This window comes from Jaculus jaculus, chromosome 13 (genome assembly GCF_020740685.1).
Source record: "Jaculus jaculus isolate mJacJac1 chromosome 13, mJacJac1.mat.Y.cur, whole genome shotgun sequence".
Taxonomy (NCBI): Eukaryota; Metazoa; Chordata; class Mammalia; order Rodentia; family Dipodidae; genus Jaculus; species Jaculus jaculus.
The window spans coordinates 4041600-4056800 of record NC_059114.1 but is presented as its reverse complement, the minus strand read 5'-3'; the positions used below and the strand labels follow the sequence as shown (position 1 = coordinate 4056800).

The window sequence follows — 15201 nt, the reverse complement described above, 5'->3', positions numbered from 1 at the left end:
GACTATGTCTAGTCACTTGGTCTCACATTGCAGAGGCTGAGGACGTAAGTCAGCCATAGAGCACTTGTCTGGCCAAGTGCAAGACCCTGGGCTCAGCCAGCAGCACTGGAAAAAAAAAAAACCCATAAAAAAATTCAATGCTACATTTCTCTTTTATCTTTAAAGCGGTTTCTTCTTTAAACCTTCTGCTCTTTCTGGTATTTTCTTGTATGGTCCTGATTTTGTTTCTGTAGCTACTTCTGGAACGTTTATAGAAGGTCTATAGGTTATTCTACTTGAGGACTTTTCTGGAAGTTTAACCCCTTAGGCATTGAATCTGAGGACATGGCTTCTCTGAATGTTTACCACTTGGGATCTTAAACTCATGTTAAGCATAACTTCATCTGTGGTAATCTGATGTGATCTGGAAAAATGAAAAATGCAGCTCCAACTCTGTCCGTTTTCCACATACAGGGAAGGCTGTGAGTTCAAAGCCTCAGCGCCCCACTGTAAGTTTTCAGAGAAGTCCTTTGAACTCGAGGCTGGGATGAGGCAGGCAGCGTCTCTGGCTCACATTACAGTGATCAGAGATTCTGCAAGTTTGCAGCCTTTGGTTCGCCGCCTGCCTGTTATCTTAGAATCTCCTTCTGGGCATGGGCCTGGCTTCATCCTTCATTGTCACAGGTCACAGATCCCAGGCTCCTGTGCCAATGACAATGATGCTTCTTATTGCCCAGAGATACTGAGCCATGGTCACGGAGGGGCTGGTGGATGCCTCTGATTTCTCATCCTGTCTGCAAAGGCACGTCTTTCTATCAGCATGGTGGTATATGTAAAAGTATATTGACAGTCTATCTAGGTGTTTATAAGAGGCAGCATTTTTAAAGTCATATTGTCTACTGGACTCTTCCAGATGAAGTTTCAAATAAGTTGGTCAAAGTTATTACTGATACCAGTTAAGGACGTGAGAACGTGGAAGTCGAGGGATCAGTTTATCTTACACTGCCCCAATCCACATTTCCTACATTTCAGTGAGGCAGCTACTCAGACTTGGAGTGACTGGCTTTCCCAAAGCCACACAAGTGGTTAGTGACAGCTCCAAACCCGGGAGTCGTGCCACGTATGACACGGGACACTTCTCTATGTCTGCTTTCATCTCAGTAGGTAAATGCTGGTTCCCAGGAGGAGGCGACCAAAATGTCTACAGGAACAGACACCAAGGTGACAGGGAGAGACATTTGCAATGACAGTCATTTAAACATGGCTCAAGGGGAGTCCTCCAAGAAAGGTAAGGTAATGCTGAGAAGCCTGGCTATGGGAAAAATTGGTATCTATGTCACCTTGGCTTCCCTCCTCTGACTTCGTTTCCATGCCCTTCATAGTGAGTTTCCCAGGTTTATTCATTGAGCACATGTATGTCTAATGGTTCTGATGGTTGAGCTACATGTTACCCATTTTCTTATCATTTGGAAAGCAGGAGTCTATCTCAACAAACCATAGTAATTCACAGGACTATTTCTGTTCCTACCAATGGCCAAGGACTCTATGTAGCAACGAGGCATTGTCACTGCTAGGTGTGTCATTCCTCACCAGAACCCTTGAAGGCATGTAGTATGTGCAAGGGTTGTGGCGTTTGGATCTGGAAACAAAAGCAAACCCCAACCAACATCAGAGTAGATTTCACACAGGAAACACACAAGCTAACTTGTTGGATTCTGAGCCCAGTGCATGCTGGGGATGACTGTGGTTCTAAAAGACTCAGAACAAAAAATCTCACAGCTCCACGGGAGGTAGAAAAATGTCCCCTTCTGGTCACCTGGGTGCATAATGGCGCTATTTGTACTGTCTTCCTCCTGGAGACTTTGAGTGAAATGAAGTGAGCCGCCAGGTTCTGCCAGACGTCAGTGGTCTGTATGAATCAAGGTTAATGAAAGACTCATGAGGCTGAGAATAAGAGAAACATTATATAGACCTCGGTTTCCCCTCCCCCCAGAAGCTCAGCTGTTTGAGGTGACAGACATTCCCCTGGGAGGGAAGAGTAGCCTTTCAGATGCACCAGCACTGCCCATCACAACCTTGAAGAATGTATGGAGGTAGTGAGAGCCAGCCCCCAAGAAGAGTTTTCCAGAACTTTGGCATAAGTCAGTGAGTGTGGGGATGGGGAAAACAAGATTTAGAGCAATAACCAATATGGCGAGACAGACAGAGAGGGAGAAGGGAGGGAGGGAGAAAGGGAGAGGGAAAGAGAGAGAGAGAGAGAGAGAGAGAGAGAGAGAGAGAGAGAGGGAGAGAGGGAGGGAGGGAGGGTGAGAGGGAGGGAGATAATGATGATTGGAAATGTGGAAATGAGACCCAGGTGTCCTGATTGGGCAGTTGACATGGCAGATATAACCCAGTTGTAAATGACGCTATAACCAACAAGAATTGGTCTTTCATCAAAAGGATGCTATTCCAATCAATAAAAAAAGCAATCTAATGTACATATTAGTCCCAACCAGTAATCCTGAAAAAACAGAAGACAAGTGCATTGAGAATGCATAATATATTATTTATGAGGAAACAAGGACAAAGGAAATGATTTGCTAGGAGTTATAACTTATAATTGCATAATTTTTTCCAATCATGTATACATTTTTCTGATGGGGGCAGGAGGACTTCCAGGGTTAAATGGTCCCAGATTTAGACCACGGTTGAGAAGTGTCAGTTACTGAATTTGACAAAAGCACTGTGACACCCAAGCGCACAGCACTGTCCACTCCAGACTTTGGGCTCCCTCACAGAAGCCTGGAAGCGGGGCCCTCTCAGACCACGAAGACAGCCATCACAGGTCACCTCTGGATGTCCCTGCCTCCCCACTGTTCTCTAAGGCCGTTTGAAGTCAATCAAGGGAAAGCCCAGCAGAACTGTGAAACCCTGCCACATTTTGTACAAGCCGAGACTCGGGAATTACAATGAAACTGATAGACATCTACCTAGCCCTGTCTGCATTTCAAACTTCTTCTCCTTCTGGGCTCCAAACAAGTTAAACATCCACATTCCCAATTATAAATGACACTATGTGCCATCTTAGCTGCCTGAGCAAGCAATTCCAACCATTCTCTCTCCTCTCTCTGTCTTGTCTGCTGTCTCTATCTATGTATCTCCCTATGTATCTATGTATCTATCTGTCTGGTCATCCATCCATCCATCTCCAGTTCTTGCTCTAAACCTGTTCTTTTCCAGTCCCACTCTTACAGGCTCCTTCCTCCCAGAGCCTTGGAAAGCTCTGTTCTTAGCTTAGTTCTCAGCATCTCCACACGTTCTTCAAGGCTGAGATGGGTGGTGGCTGTAAGGGAGATAGTTAGCTTTCCCTCCCAGGCATCTGGTGTCACCCACAAAGCAATGTGTGCCCCAGTTTTCCTTCTGCCTTGCAGGCAGTCACCCGTCTTCTCCATCTCCCAAGTGGAGAAAGCATGGAGGAGAGGGGGCAGATTGTAAGATTGCCTGTCCTTGTCCTCAGGCTTCTGCTCAGTCCGGCACGGGCTGGCTTTCATCCTGCAGCTCTGTAATTTCTCAGTTTATACCCAACAAATGAACTTGAGCATCGCCATCACAGCCATGGTGAATGGCACGACGGCACCCAGCCAGCCCAATGCCTCCACAGAGAGACCACCCACGGGCTCCCAGGACCACTGGAACGTGACGCTCCGGGAGCTCAAGGCAGTGGTGAGTTTAGCAAGATGCTGGACTGCTTCTGTGATGCCTGTGCTCTGATTAAGCATGTGATTCAGGGGCTGGAGGGATGGCTTAGCGGTTAAGGCGTTTGCATGCAAAGCCTAAGGACTCAGGTTCCATGCTCCAGAACCCATGTAATCCAGATGTGGGTATGTGTGTGTGGAGGGCAGAGGTCAGTATCAGATGTCTTCCTCGGTCACTCTTCATCTCATTCTTTGGGACAGTATTTCTTGCTGAAACTAGAGCTCACCATTTTAGCAGGACTAGCTAGCCACAGAGGGCCAAGGATCCCCCATCTCTTCCTCCGCAGTGATGGGGTTACAGGCGCCCCCCATCTCTTCCTCCGCAGTGATGGGGTTACAGGCACCCTGTCACAGCTGGAACTGTACATGTGATCTGTGGGTATCCAAACCTGGGTCCTCATGCTTGTGCTGCAAGCACTTTGACACCCTGAACCACCTCCCCAGCCCCTCTTCCACATAATCCATGCATGTACATGTATGTGCACGCATGTGCCACAGCACACGTGTATAGTGCAGAGGTCAGGGGACAACTTGGGCGTGCTGATCCTCATCTCCCACTTTGTTCGAGACACAGTGTCTGTTGCTTTTTTTGCTACTGCAAATGCCAGACTAAGTGGCCCATGAGCTTCAGGATACTCCTGACCCCATAGGTCCCTTGGGAGTACAGGAACGCGTGCTACTTGTGTCCACGTTGTATGTGGGTTCTGGGATCTGAACTCCCTCACTCCAGTAAGCGCTTTTAACCACTGAGTCATCTCTCCACCCCCTATTATTTTTAATGCCTCACTTTAAAAATATATCTTTATTTGTTTTTAAACAAAGAGAGAGAGTGAGAAAGGAGAGAGAGAGAGGGAGGAAGGAAGGGAGAAATTGGCATGCCAGGCCTTCTAGCCACACTGCAGATGAACTCCAGAAGCATGTTCCATTTTGTGCATCAGGCTTTATGTGGGTGCTGGGGAATCAAATCCAGGTAGTTAGGCTTTACAAACAAGTGCCTTAACCGATGAGCTAACTCTCGAGTTCTGATGGCTCACTTTTGATATTTCAGTCTTCATGAGCATATATAGTTAGTTAGATAGATAGATAGATAGATTCAAATGTTATGTAGTATATTTTTACTTCTTCCTGGATAGGGTCTTGCTATGTAAGCCCAGGCTGACCTCAAATTCATGCCCCTCCTGTCTCAGCCTCCTGACTGTTGGAATTATAGGTGTACACTCCCATGCCCAGCATGAGTTCTAGTATTTTAATTGGCCAGCTAATTGTGTCAGAGTTATAGACAAGACTATGCTGGGTGTGCACATAGGCTTTTTAAAAACTCTTTTATGAAACTGGTAGATTGGAGGAATTGGAGAGAGGTCAAAGAACTGTCAGTTGTTTTCTGAAACCTGTCAGATCCTCACAATAACCAGTCAGCTGTCCAGCTGGGTGTGGTGAGCCACCTGGACGTGGCACTGGAGAGGCTGAGGCAGTGCGATCAGGAGTCCTAGGCCAGGCTGAGCTACACGAGACACTGTCACAAAACAAACGAGCCATCTGTCCAGCTGGAAGATAAGCTATGAGGATCTCTTTGTCACCCAGGCCCCTGCCTATGACTGGACTCCTGAAATCCAGGGGATTCTTCTCAGCTCCCTCAGCTACGGCTCATTCCTGGCTCCCATCCCCACTGGCTACGTGGCCGGGGTGTTTGGGGCCAAGTACGTGGTTGGTGTGGGCTTGTTAATCTCTTCAGTCCTGACTCTCTTCATTCCACTGGCGGCTGATGCTGGAGTGGCCTTGGTCATTGTCCTTCGAGTCATCCAAGGTGTAGCCCAGGTACTAAGACATCTTCCAAGTGTAAGTAAAGCCCAGGTTCAGGAGTGATCTCATCCAGCTAAGAATGGAAATTCCTCCCCCCACCCCCTCCAGGTTATGGTACTGACAGGGCAGTATTCAATTTGGGTCAAATGGGCTCCGCCGCTGGAAAGAAGTCAACTCACCACCCTTGCTGGGTCAGGTAACTGCCCTCCAGGCTCCTTACCTAGCTCTGTCCAAGAGCGTCCAGCAAGGCGCCTCGCAGCCAGTTACTGTAAACGTCCTACGCTTTGCTCCGAAGAACTGGCCTGGCTTGATCAGAGCTGCGTGTTGACTGCACACCTCCATTCCTTCGCTTCGCATGTATGAAGTTATTTTTCCTTTTTAGGCTCATACCAACCTTATAATCCAGCTACGTAATAAGTCTACAGCACAGGGAATCTGAAACACAGATAGGCTCCTCGGTGTCTGAGATGATCCAACCACCGAGGGCCGGGGTCTTCTCCCGTCTTGGAAGTCTGACCCCAAGCTTGTGCCTTCAGTCACTGCGGCCCAGCTGTGCAGGCAGGACAGCAGGTCCCCAGATCGGCCTCCTCACTTTGTGCCCTTTGTTCAGGATCCATGCTGGGGACCTTTGTCGTGCTTCTTGTGGGAGGTCTCCTCTGCCAGACCATGGGATGGCCCTATGTCTTCTATATCTTCGGTGAGTTTGTGCTGCTCAAATCTCAGAATTCTGGGGATCTGTGATGAACACGTCCCTGGTTAGCCAGATTCTCACAGAGAGGCACATCTGTAAAGCTGAAATTGAAAGGGCTCAAATTGCTAACATTGTGAAATTTGTTGGCTCCTAAAACAACACTTAAGGGGATGGAAAGATGGCTCAAGAAGCGCTTGTTTACAAAAGCCTGCTGGCCAGCGTTCAACTCCGCAGCTGCCCACATAAGCTGGATGAGAAAAAAGTGTCAGAAGCATCTGGTGTTTGTTTGCAGTGGCAAGAGGCCCTGAAACACACACACACACACAGCACTTAAATGTTAGTAGTTTGGGCATCACTAGAATAACCTCATGATTTTAAGGACACAAGAATATTCCTTTCTGCTTCTAAATCAAACTATAAAGATCCACAAGCAATCACAAGATGCTGTAAAGGTTCCCCTGGGAAGACCATATTTCTGTTTGTTCCTTTGTTTTTGAGGCAGGGGCTCACACTGTAGCCCAGGCTAGCCTCCAGCTCATGGCAGTTGTCCTTACCTCAACCTTCACAGGGAGTGTTGGGATTATAGATATGAGCCACCATGCTTGTGTAAAATGATAAGGTGCTTTTTAGTTGTGTATTTTTTTTTTCAGTGCTGGGGGATTGAACCCATAGCCTTGTGCATGCTAGGGAAGTGTTGTACTGCTGAGCTATACCCTCAGTTATTTGAATAATTATATACATATACATATGCATGCACATACATGCTTCTTTCTATCTATCTATCTATCTATCTATCTATCTATCTATCTATCATCTATCTATCTATCTATCTATGTATTTATAAAGTACTGGAAATTATATCCAGCACTGCCCCTCTGAGCTATATCCCCTCTCAGCCACTGGGAGGATCATATTTTCTGTTACATTATTTATTTCATGCAGCCTTTAGAATTTTGCCTCCTATTGCCAAGACTAACAAATAGAAAGCCGCATGAATGTGAATCAGTGACAAGTAAGACAGAATGAGGACAGGAATTGATGTGGGGTAGGTGCTGGCTATGGCCTCTGCATGCACGAGAGATGGCATGCATTCAGAGACCACACAGGGTGCTGAGGCACGTTCCACTACTGCGCATTTTGCATTTATTGTGCTTCGGTTGGATCTGCCCTGCTGCTGCCAGCAGCTTATGTTTGCACGTTATTTTAATATTTTAAAAATTTTATTTTGAGGTAGGGTCTCGCTGTAGCCCAGGCTGACCTGGAATTCATGATGTATTCTCAGGGTGGCCTTGAACTCATGGCGATCCTCTGCCTCCCCAGTATTGGGATTAAAGGCGTGCACCACCACACCCAGTTTTGCATATTTGTTTTGAGTTTTGAAATGTTCTCTGAAAACTCACCTGCCTGACTCCGTAGAGGGCCTGGGGTGTTGCTCACACGGTGGCCCGCAGCCCTCTCACATAGCACTGCTGAGGTCCACTTACTTGCCAGAAAAAGAAAAAAAAAAGGTCATAAAAAACTTCAAAAGGGCAGATTACAAAACTTATTCAAGCAATCAGAGAGAATTAACCACACTCATGGTGCAGAGGGCAACTCACGCTACTTATAGCACGTCTGTTAACACTCACCAACCGCCAACCCCGCTCCCTCGCTTCAATTCTCTGATGACAGAATGATGGTTTTGCATTCTGCACTCCCAAGCAAAATATCCGGTGGATGGGGTGTTTCTGTTATGTGTAAGCCAACTCTTGAATTTTCTTTGAGATTTTACAAAGGGAACGTGAAGACAAGCCTCCGGGAAAGCTGTGTTCTTTAGTGCTGTAATAACGTATAGATTAGAAAAATGTTCTTGGAGGACGTTTAAATTTTATTTCACATTTAGAAATTGTCTAGGTACTCCATTTCCCATTTAAAAAAAAACAAAACAAAACTAACTATTGCTGCCAACTCTTGGGGGCCTTGAGAAAGACGAAAGAAAGGCACAGAAAAGTTTACGGAAGAAAGGAATTTTGCAGGGCAACCGGCAGCGGGGGCGCAGGCTGTGAGTCCCCAGCCTTGGTCACTGAGCATTTCAAGCCTCAGCTGCCCTTCTGCCTATAGTTGCCTGGCGCCGCTGGGTGGCGCTGCTCCCCCGGATGCTCCTCCGCCTTGGAGCACACGTCTCCTATGGCAACCGCCAAGCTACAAAACCCAATCAAAGGTTCTGTGTCTAAATGCCTGGGCTGGACACTGCCCCAGGCCATTGGGGAAAACAAAACAAAACAAAACAAAACAAAACAAAACAAAACAAAACAAAACCGAACCGAACAGAACAGAACAGAACAGAACAGAACAGAACAGAACAGAACAAAACAAAAAGCTAGTGACATGGACAAGATCAAAGTCAAGTGAGGGGAAGTACCCTCCTTGAATGATAGGGCCTCCCAAGGGCATAGAGTCAGAGAGGAGAATGGCCACTCATCATTCATCTCTGGACTCGACCAAACTGCAAGAAACACTGAGCCCCAGTGCTGCCTGGTCTTCTCTTAGGTGGGATAGGCTGTGCCTGCTGTCTTGTCTGGTTTCCTCTCGTCTATGATGACCCAGGGACCCATCCTTTTATCAGCACAGCCGAGAAGAGTCACATCGTGTGTTCGCTGGCTCAGGAGGTACCTGGAGGAACTCCTGCCATTTCCCTGGGGCATCCCAAAGGCAAAGGGGGCAGCAGGACAGAGCTCCTGTGTTCTGCAAGAAGGAAAGTCACTTGGGTTTTCTTGCAGGACTGTGTGCCAGGTTGGTCTCTTCCCATTAAGGCTATGATCAAATCCCTACCACTCTGGGCCATTGTGGTCTCCTATTTCTGTGAATACTGGCTGTTTTCCACAATAATGGCGTACACACCCACATATATCAGCTCCGTACTTCAAGCCAATGTCCGAGATGTAAGTACAGACAAAGCTGACTGTCTCGTCTCTCTCATGGTCATGGGATGAAGGGGTCAGGCTCAGGACCGCACATGCAGCCTTCTGAATTTAGAATCAGGCTAACAACAGTGTGGCTCACTGTGTCCTGGAATAGGGGTTTCTAGGTCAGGATCACAAAGTTATACCTTATTTTTGTATGAGGCACAATCTCATTCTAGCTCAGGCTGACCTGGAATTCACTCTGTCACCCAGGCTTCCCTCCAACTCACTTGACTCTGCCTCTCATCAGCCTGCTGGGATTACAAAAGCCAGGTGCACAAAGGTGAGGCAAGTGTAAGGTTGCACATGCCCACTAGGTGGTGCAAGAGTCTGGCGTTTGACTACAGTGGCCGAGGCCCTGGCATGCCAGTTCTCTCTCTTGCTCTAATTATTTTTTTTCCATTTTATTTGAAACAAGAGAGGGACGAAGAGAGTGTGTGTGAATATGGGCATTCCAGGGGTTCCTGCAACTGCAAATGAACTCCAGATGCCTAGACCACTTTGTGCATATGGATTTATGTAGTTTGTAGTCAGCTTCCCATTGCTGGGGTGAACTTCCAAACAGACAGTTTATGGGAGGAAGGGGCTTATTTCAGCTTCCAGATCCAAGGGGAAGCTCCATCAATGGGGGAAGAAGTTGCCTTCCTTTCCCAGATCTGAGTAGAGAGACATAACCATAGCCAGCCCCACTCACAAGCATGGATGCAAAGAGCAGGAAGTCGGCAGCTGGCAGAAGGGACCCAGGCAGCGCTCAGACTACCCCGCGTACCTTTTTGCCCTGGAAATCAGATCTTCCCCCAGTGACACTTTAGGGCTGGGTCCCAGGATCCACCCACGGTGGCACCTCTTCCAGTCAGGCAGCTGGAAAGCCAAGATATGAACTTTAATAAAACATTTGAGTCTATGGGGTGGGGGTATGCATTCAATATCACACATGGATACTGGGGAATTGAACCCAGTATGGCAGACTTTAGAAACAAACACCTTTTGTAACCACTGAGCCATCTCTCCATCCCAAAATGGGTGTGTCTGTGTGACTGTGTGTGTGTGAGAGAGAGAGAGGGAGAGAGTTAGGCTTTGCAAGCAAGCAATCTCTCCAGCCCCCATTGTTTTTCTATTGGGTTTTATATTTATTTATTTATTTTTGGTTTTTCAAGATAGGGTCTCACTCTGGCCCAGGCTGACCTGGAATTAGCTATGTAGTCACAGGGTGACCTCGAACTCACGGCATCCTCCTACCTCTGCCTCCTGAGTGCTGGGATTAAAGGTGTGTGCCACCATGACTTGCTACATTTTATTTTTTATTTAGTACTTATTTTATTTTGGGAGAGAGAGAGAGAGATAATGGGTGCACCAGGGCATTGAGCCACTGCAAACAAACTACAGATGCATGTGCCACCATGTGCATCTGTCTTATGTGTGTACTGGGGAATTGAACTTGGGTCCTTAGGCTTGTCAGGCAAGCATCTTAACTACTATGGAATCTCCCCAGCCTGGCTTATTCTTTCTTTCTTTATTTATTTATTTTTGAGACAGTTTCCCTATGTAGCTTAGGCTGGTCTTGAACTCACCTCAGCCTCCCAAGTGCTGGGATGCTAGGTGTGCACCATAAAGATTTACTCAGGACTTTAAAATAGCTATTTCTCAATGATTGTCACATACAAAGGCATGTTTATTAGTCATTTTTCTTGAAAACAATTGAGCTATCCGCATATTTTCTTTTGGCATTAAAATCATATTGGCTCATTCCAGCAATGTGGAATTCACTTTCAATGTGGTTTGTACAGAAAGCACAGCCATGGGTGGGGGCATCCATCTAGATGAGCCAGGGTATGGCAGGTGCTGGGAGCATGGGTACTCACCGTACTCACCTAGTCCGTGACTCCCAGAGTGGGCTCCTCTCAGCCCTGCCATTCGTCGTTGGTTGTGTCTGCATTATCCTTGGAGGTCTGCTGGCAGATTTCCTCCTCTCCAGAAAACTCCTCAGGCTCATCACCATCAGGAAACTCTTCACTGCTGTAGGTAAGGCCAAGGTGGATATGGGAGTAGCTGTGGGGAGCCCAGGGAGCCACTTCTTATTCCTCCTACTGCCCTGCCTCAGGGGTTCTTGTCTCCTCTGGGATCCTCCTGCCCCTGCCCTGGGTCAGATCCAGCCTCAGCACTACGATGGCCTTCTTGGTTCTGTCTGCTGCCTTCAGCAGCCTCTGTGAGGCGGGAGCCCTTGTGAACTTCCTGGACATCGCTCCTCGGTGAGTCTTCCATGTTTCTCCTCTCCATGGTAGAAGCTTGTCTCAGGCCCAGCAAGCCTGACGCTGCCGTGGTATAGATGTGAGGTCACGGGAGATGTCAGCAGCCTTCCACATCATTGCTAGAAGGTCCCATGAAGTGGTTGCCATTGTGAACTGAGAGCTTTCAGGTAACCACTGCACAGCCCTTGGGGAGTGGCTTAGTCAAAAAGTGTTTCCTGCACAAGCATGAGGGCCTGGGTTCAGAGTCTTAGCACCCATGTAACAATGGGGAGCATAGTTGTGCATGCCTGTAATCCCAGCACCAGAGAGCTGGAGACAGGGAACCCCGGGGGCTTGCTAGTATCTTGTCTAGCCTAGTCAGTGAGCTCCATATTCAGGGAGAGGCCCTGGCTCCAAAAATAACACAGAGAGTGGGCTGGAGGGATGGCTTAGCAGTTAAGTGCTTGCTTGTGAAGCCTAAGAAACCCAGTTAGCAGCTCGATTCCCCAGGACCCACGTTAGCCAGATGCACAAGGGGGCGCAAGCAACTGGAGTTCATTTGCAGTGGCTGGAGGCCCTGGCGCATCCATTCTCTCTCTCTCTATATATATATATCTGCCTTTCTCTCTCTGTTGTAAAAATGAACAAAAAAAATTTAAAAAAATTAACAAACAATACAGAGTGATTGAAGATGACACCCATTGTCCACACTGGCCTTCACACACATATGCACATGGACCAGCACACACCCACAGGAACGTGCACATGTGCAACATGCACATGAAGGTAACAAGCAGTCTAGGTTCAGCTGACAGCACCCTGGGGAGGCTCGCACATCTCTCTGCTTGGGATCGCACCGTGTCACGTGAGTGGGATGTGGGCTGAAAGGCTCAAGAGCTCACAGAGCATGCCATGTGAGGTATGCATAAAGTCAGAGGACACAATCACGGGGACATTGTCACGTCTGACCCAGGTAAAGCAGAGGAGATGACAGGGACTTCCAGATAAGACTTCCCGGGTTCTGTCACAGTCAGCAGGACACACTGCATTTTCACATGGAGTGTCACCAAGATGACTGGGAGATGGGCTTGTGCCAGGAATCCAGCATCTTATCTAATAAGTGGTTTTTTTTTTTTTTTTTAAAGAATGAGGAGACTTTAATATTTTCAAACAGGTCTACAATACTGGGCTCAATAGCGAAAGCCAGGAAAATGCATGAAAGTGCAGTGTCAACCTGTAATGTTCAACTTTTGTACAAAAGGTGTTGACATTAGCACAAGCTATGATTGCCAGGCTTAGACTGAGCATGGTGTTTTAGTCAGTCTTCTTGTTGCTGTAGCAAAATAGCTGACAAAAGCCACTAAAGATGGAAGGGTTGAGTTTGTTTCACAGTTAGGAGGAACAGTCCATCGTGGCGGGAAGGCATGGCGGCAGGAGCGGGAGGCAGCTGGTCACGCTGCGCTCATGCCCAGGAGGTAGAGAGAGGAGGGCAGGTGCTCAGCTCTCTCTCTGTTTTGTTCAGTCCATGGCCCCTGCTCATGGGATGGTGTTGTCTACATGAAGGGCAAATCATTAGTTAGAATGTCTTGTTCAGGTTTATATAAGGTGAACTCAACTCCAGGTGTCCCCAGAGACAAGTGCAGAGTCCAGCAGTTTGTCAGAGATTAGTTCTTGGCTCATGTGAGAATGTTCCCTCCCTCTTTCTCTCTCAGGTATGCAGGCTTCCTCAAGGGACTGCTACAAGTCTTTGCTCACATATCCGGAGCCATTGCTCCAACTGCTGCTGGGTTTTTCATCAGTCAGGTGAGGATAAATGCTCCAAGGAACATTCAGAAGAGAACCTTAAGGAGGCTGGCAGCGGAAGTCAGCCAAAGGGCGTTGTGAACTCCGCAGTGGTGCAGAACTCACAACACTGAGTCTTGAGCATCCGACATCCCTATGTTCCCAGATCAACTTAATGTGGAGAAGTTGCCATATGCTTGGGGTGTGGTGTGTGTGGTGTGTTGGGGGAGTGTTCAGTGTTAGCAGGGTTAATGCTTTGTGAGTTCTTACAAAACGAGCTTCTTATGCTAAAACACAAAATTTCTAGAATGTCCATAGCATTGCTCCTTAAGTATAGTGTAGGGAGCCATCATTTTTGTTGGGGTACTGGGGGATTTCTCAGGATGAGAGACTTTCACTGTTAAAACCAGGAACGCTCTGTGTGAGCCAGGATGAATCAGTCATTCTACATAGGAGGCGAACACATTGAGCAAGATGGTGAAATGAGTAGCAGAGAAGGAGCCAGCTGTGTGCCCATTCCCACCACAGGCAGGGCAGAAGCTCTGGGTATGGTGCCACGTGCCTGCAGTCCCAGCACTTGAATGACCACTGCAAGCTGCTGCGTCAGAAAGGAGATAAGGGATGGAGAGAAGGCTTAGTGGTTAAGGCGCTTTCCTGCAAAGCTTCAGGACCCAGGTTTGATTCCCCAGGACCCATGATTGGAGAGATAGCACAGTGGCCAAGTTGATTGCCTGCAAAGCTGAAGGACCAGTGTTTGATCCCCAGGACCCCCATAAAGCCACAAGCACAAGGTGGCTTATGCCTCTGGAGTTTGTTTGTTTGCAGTTGTTAGGGGTCATGGTGTATCCATTCTCTCTATCTACATCTCTCTCTCAAATAAATAAAATAAAAATAAAACAAAGAAAGTGACATCTCAAAAAGAAATAAGTAAACCTCACAGATATAGGATATAGTGAAAACAAGCAAATGAAAATTTAACCTTATCATTTGAGCATTGCCTATTAATCTTATTAATATAGACTTTACTTAGAAAAAGATATCTGTGGCACTGTGGCAGCCACATGAATACTTTGTCCAATATTCCTGTTTTCCATCAGTACCTCAGGAAAGTGAGAGAAGTTTGAAAAGTTATTTTTTCTTGTTTTGATTTATGAAAACAAGAACTTCTTGTGTTTACAGATTCTGTTCCTAGCTTGCCACTGACTAACAAACTATTAGGAATTCTTTAAAATGGAAATTCTCAAACCGACCTTGTTTTTCTGCCACTTGATTGACTGACTGGCTACTCTGTTCATTGGTTCATTCATTCAGTGGATGTGTACTGAATGTTAGCATGTACCACGTTTGTGTATGGTATATGTGCAGTATACTGAAATGAAGACACAACATGTCCTTTACTAGTGGAAACTCATATTGTAAGAAAGAAACTGGCAGAAGAACATACCTTTAATCCCAGCACTCAGGAGGCAGAGGTAGGAGGATTGCTGAGAGTTCGAGGCCACCCTGAGACTATGTAGTGAATTCCACGTCAGCCAGAGCCAGAGTGAGACCCTACCTTGAAAAACAAAAAACAAAACAAAACAAAACAAAAAAACCACAATGTACTGAACAGTGGTCAGTGCTGAGAGAAGAGAATAGGGCTCATGAACACGTTGTGGTGTGATAAGATGATCCCTGAGAATCTGGCAATGAAGCAAGGATTGAAGGAAGTGAGGGGGGAGGGCAAATGGATGCACGAGGGGAGGAGCCTTCCATAGAAGGGGAACCAAGTCACTGGCCACATGATGGACATACAGCTTCTGGAAGCCCACAGAGATAAAGTTGGGGGAGGAGTAGGACATGGACCAAGGCCTCTTTTGAGAGAAGACCTGAGCTACCATCACTAACTGGTAGTTTCCTGCTTCCAGGATTCAGAGTTTGGTTGGAGAAATGTCTTCTTCCTGGCAGCTGTCATTGACATCTTCGGCCTGGTTATCTACCTCATCTTTGGCCGAGCAGAAGTGCAGGACTGGGCTAAAGAGCAGATGCTCTCCCACCTCTGA

General features: G+C 47.1%; 1 protein-coding gene across 2 annotated transcripts; it reads left to right on the top strand.

Annotated features, from left to right (window-relative positions):
• The first annotated feature begins 1176 nt into the window (after window positions 1-1176).
• Window positions 1177-15201, top strand: Slc17a4 (solute carrier family 17 member 4). Of its 2 annotated transcripts, none has more exons than XM_004669991.2 (11): window positions 1177-1267; window positions 3479-3684; window positions 5298-5531; window positions 5625-5712; window positions 6127-6213; window positions 8737-8855; window positions 8967-9128; window positions 11039-11171; window positions 11251-11398; window positions 13090-13180; window positions 15067-15201. In XM_004669991.2, exons 1-11 carry the CDS (start codon window positions 1177-1179, stop codon window positions 15199-15201), a joined length of 1494 nt encoding a protein of 497 aa, XP_004670048.2. The 2 variants fall into 2 exon arrangements, with proteins under 2 accessions (XP_004670048.2, XP_044989063.1); XM_045133128.1 differs by having other exon boundaries at window positions 1204-1267; window positions 3479-3678.

Coding starts and splice junctions, on each gene's coding strand:
- Slc17a4 (XM_004669991.2), top strand. CDS start 1,177: ATGTCTACAGGAACAGACACCAAGGTGACAGGGAGAGACATTTGCAAT. Junction 5,713..6,126: donor CACCACCCTTGCTGGGTCAG/GTAACTGCCCTC, acceptor CCCTTTGTTCAG/GATCCATGCTGGGGACCTTT. Junction 11,172..11,250: donor GAAACTCTTCACTGCTGTAG/GTAAGGCCAAGG, acceptor GCCCTGCCTCAG/GGGTTCTTGTCTCCTCTGGG.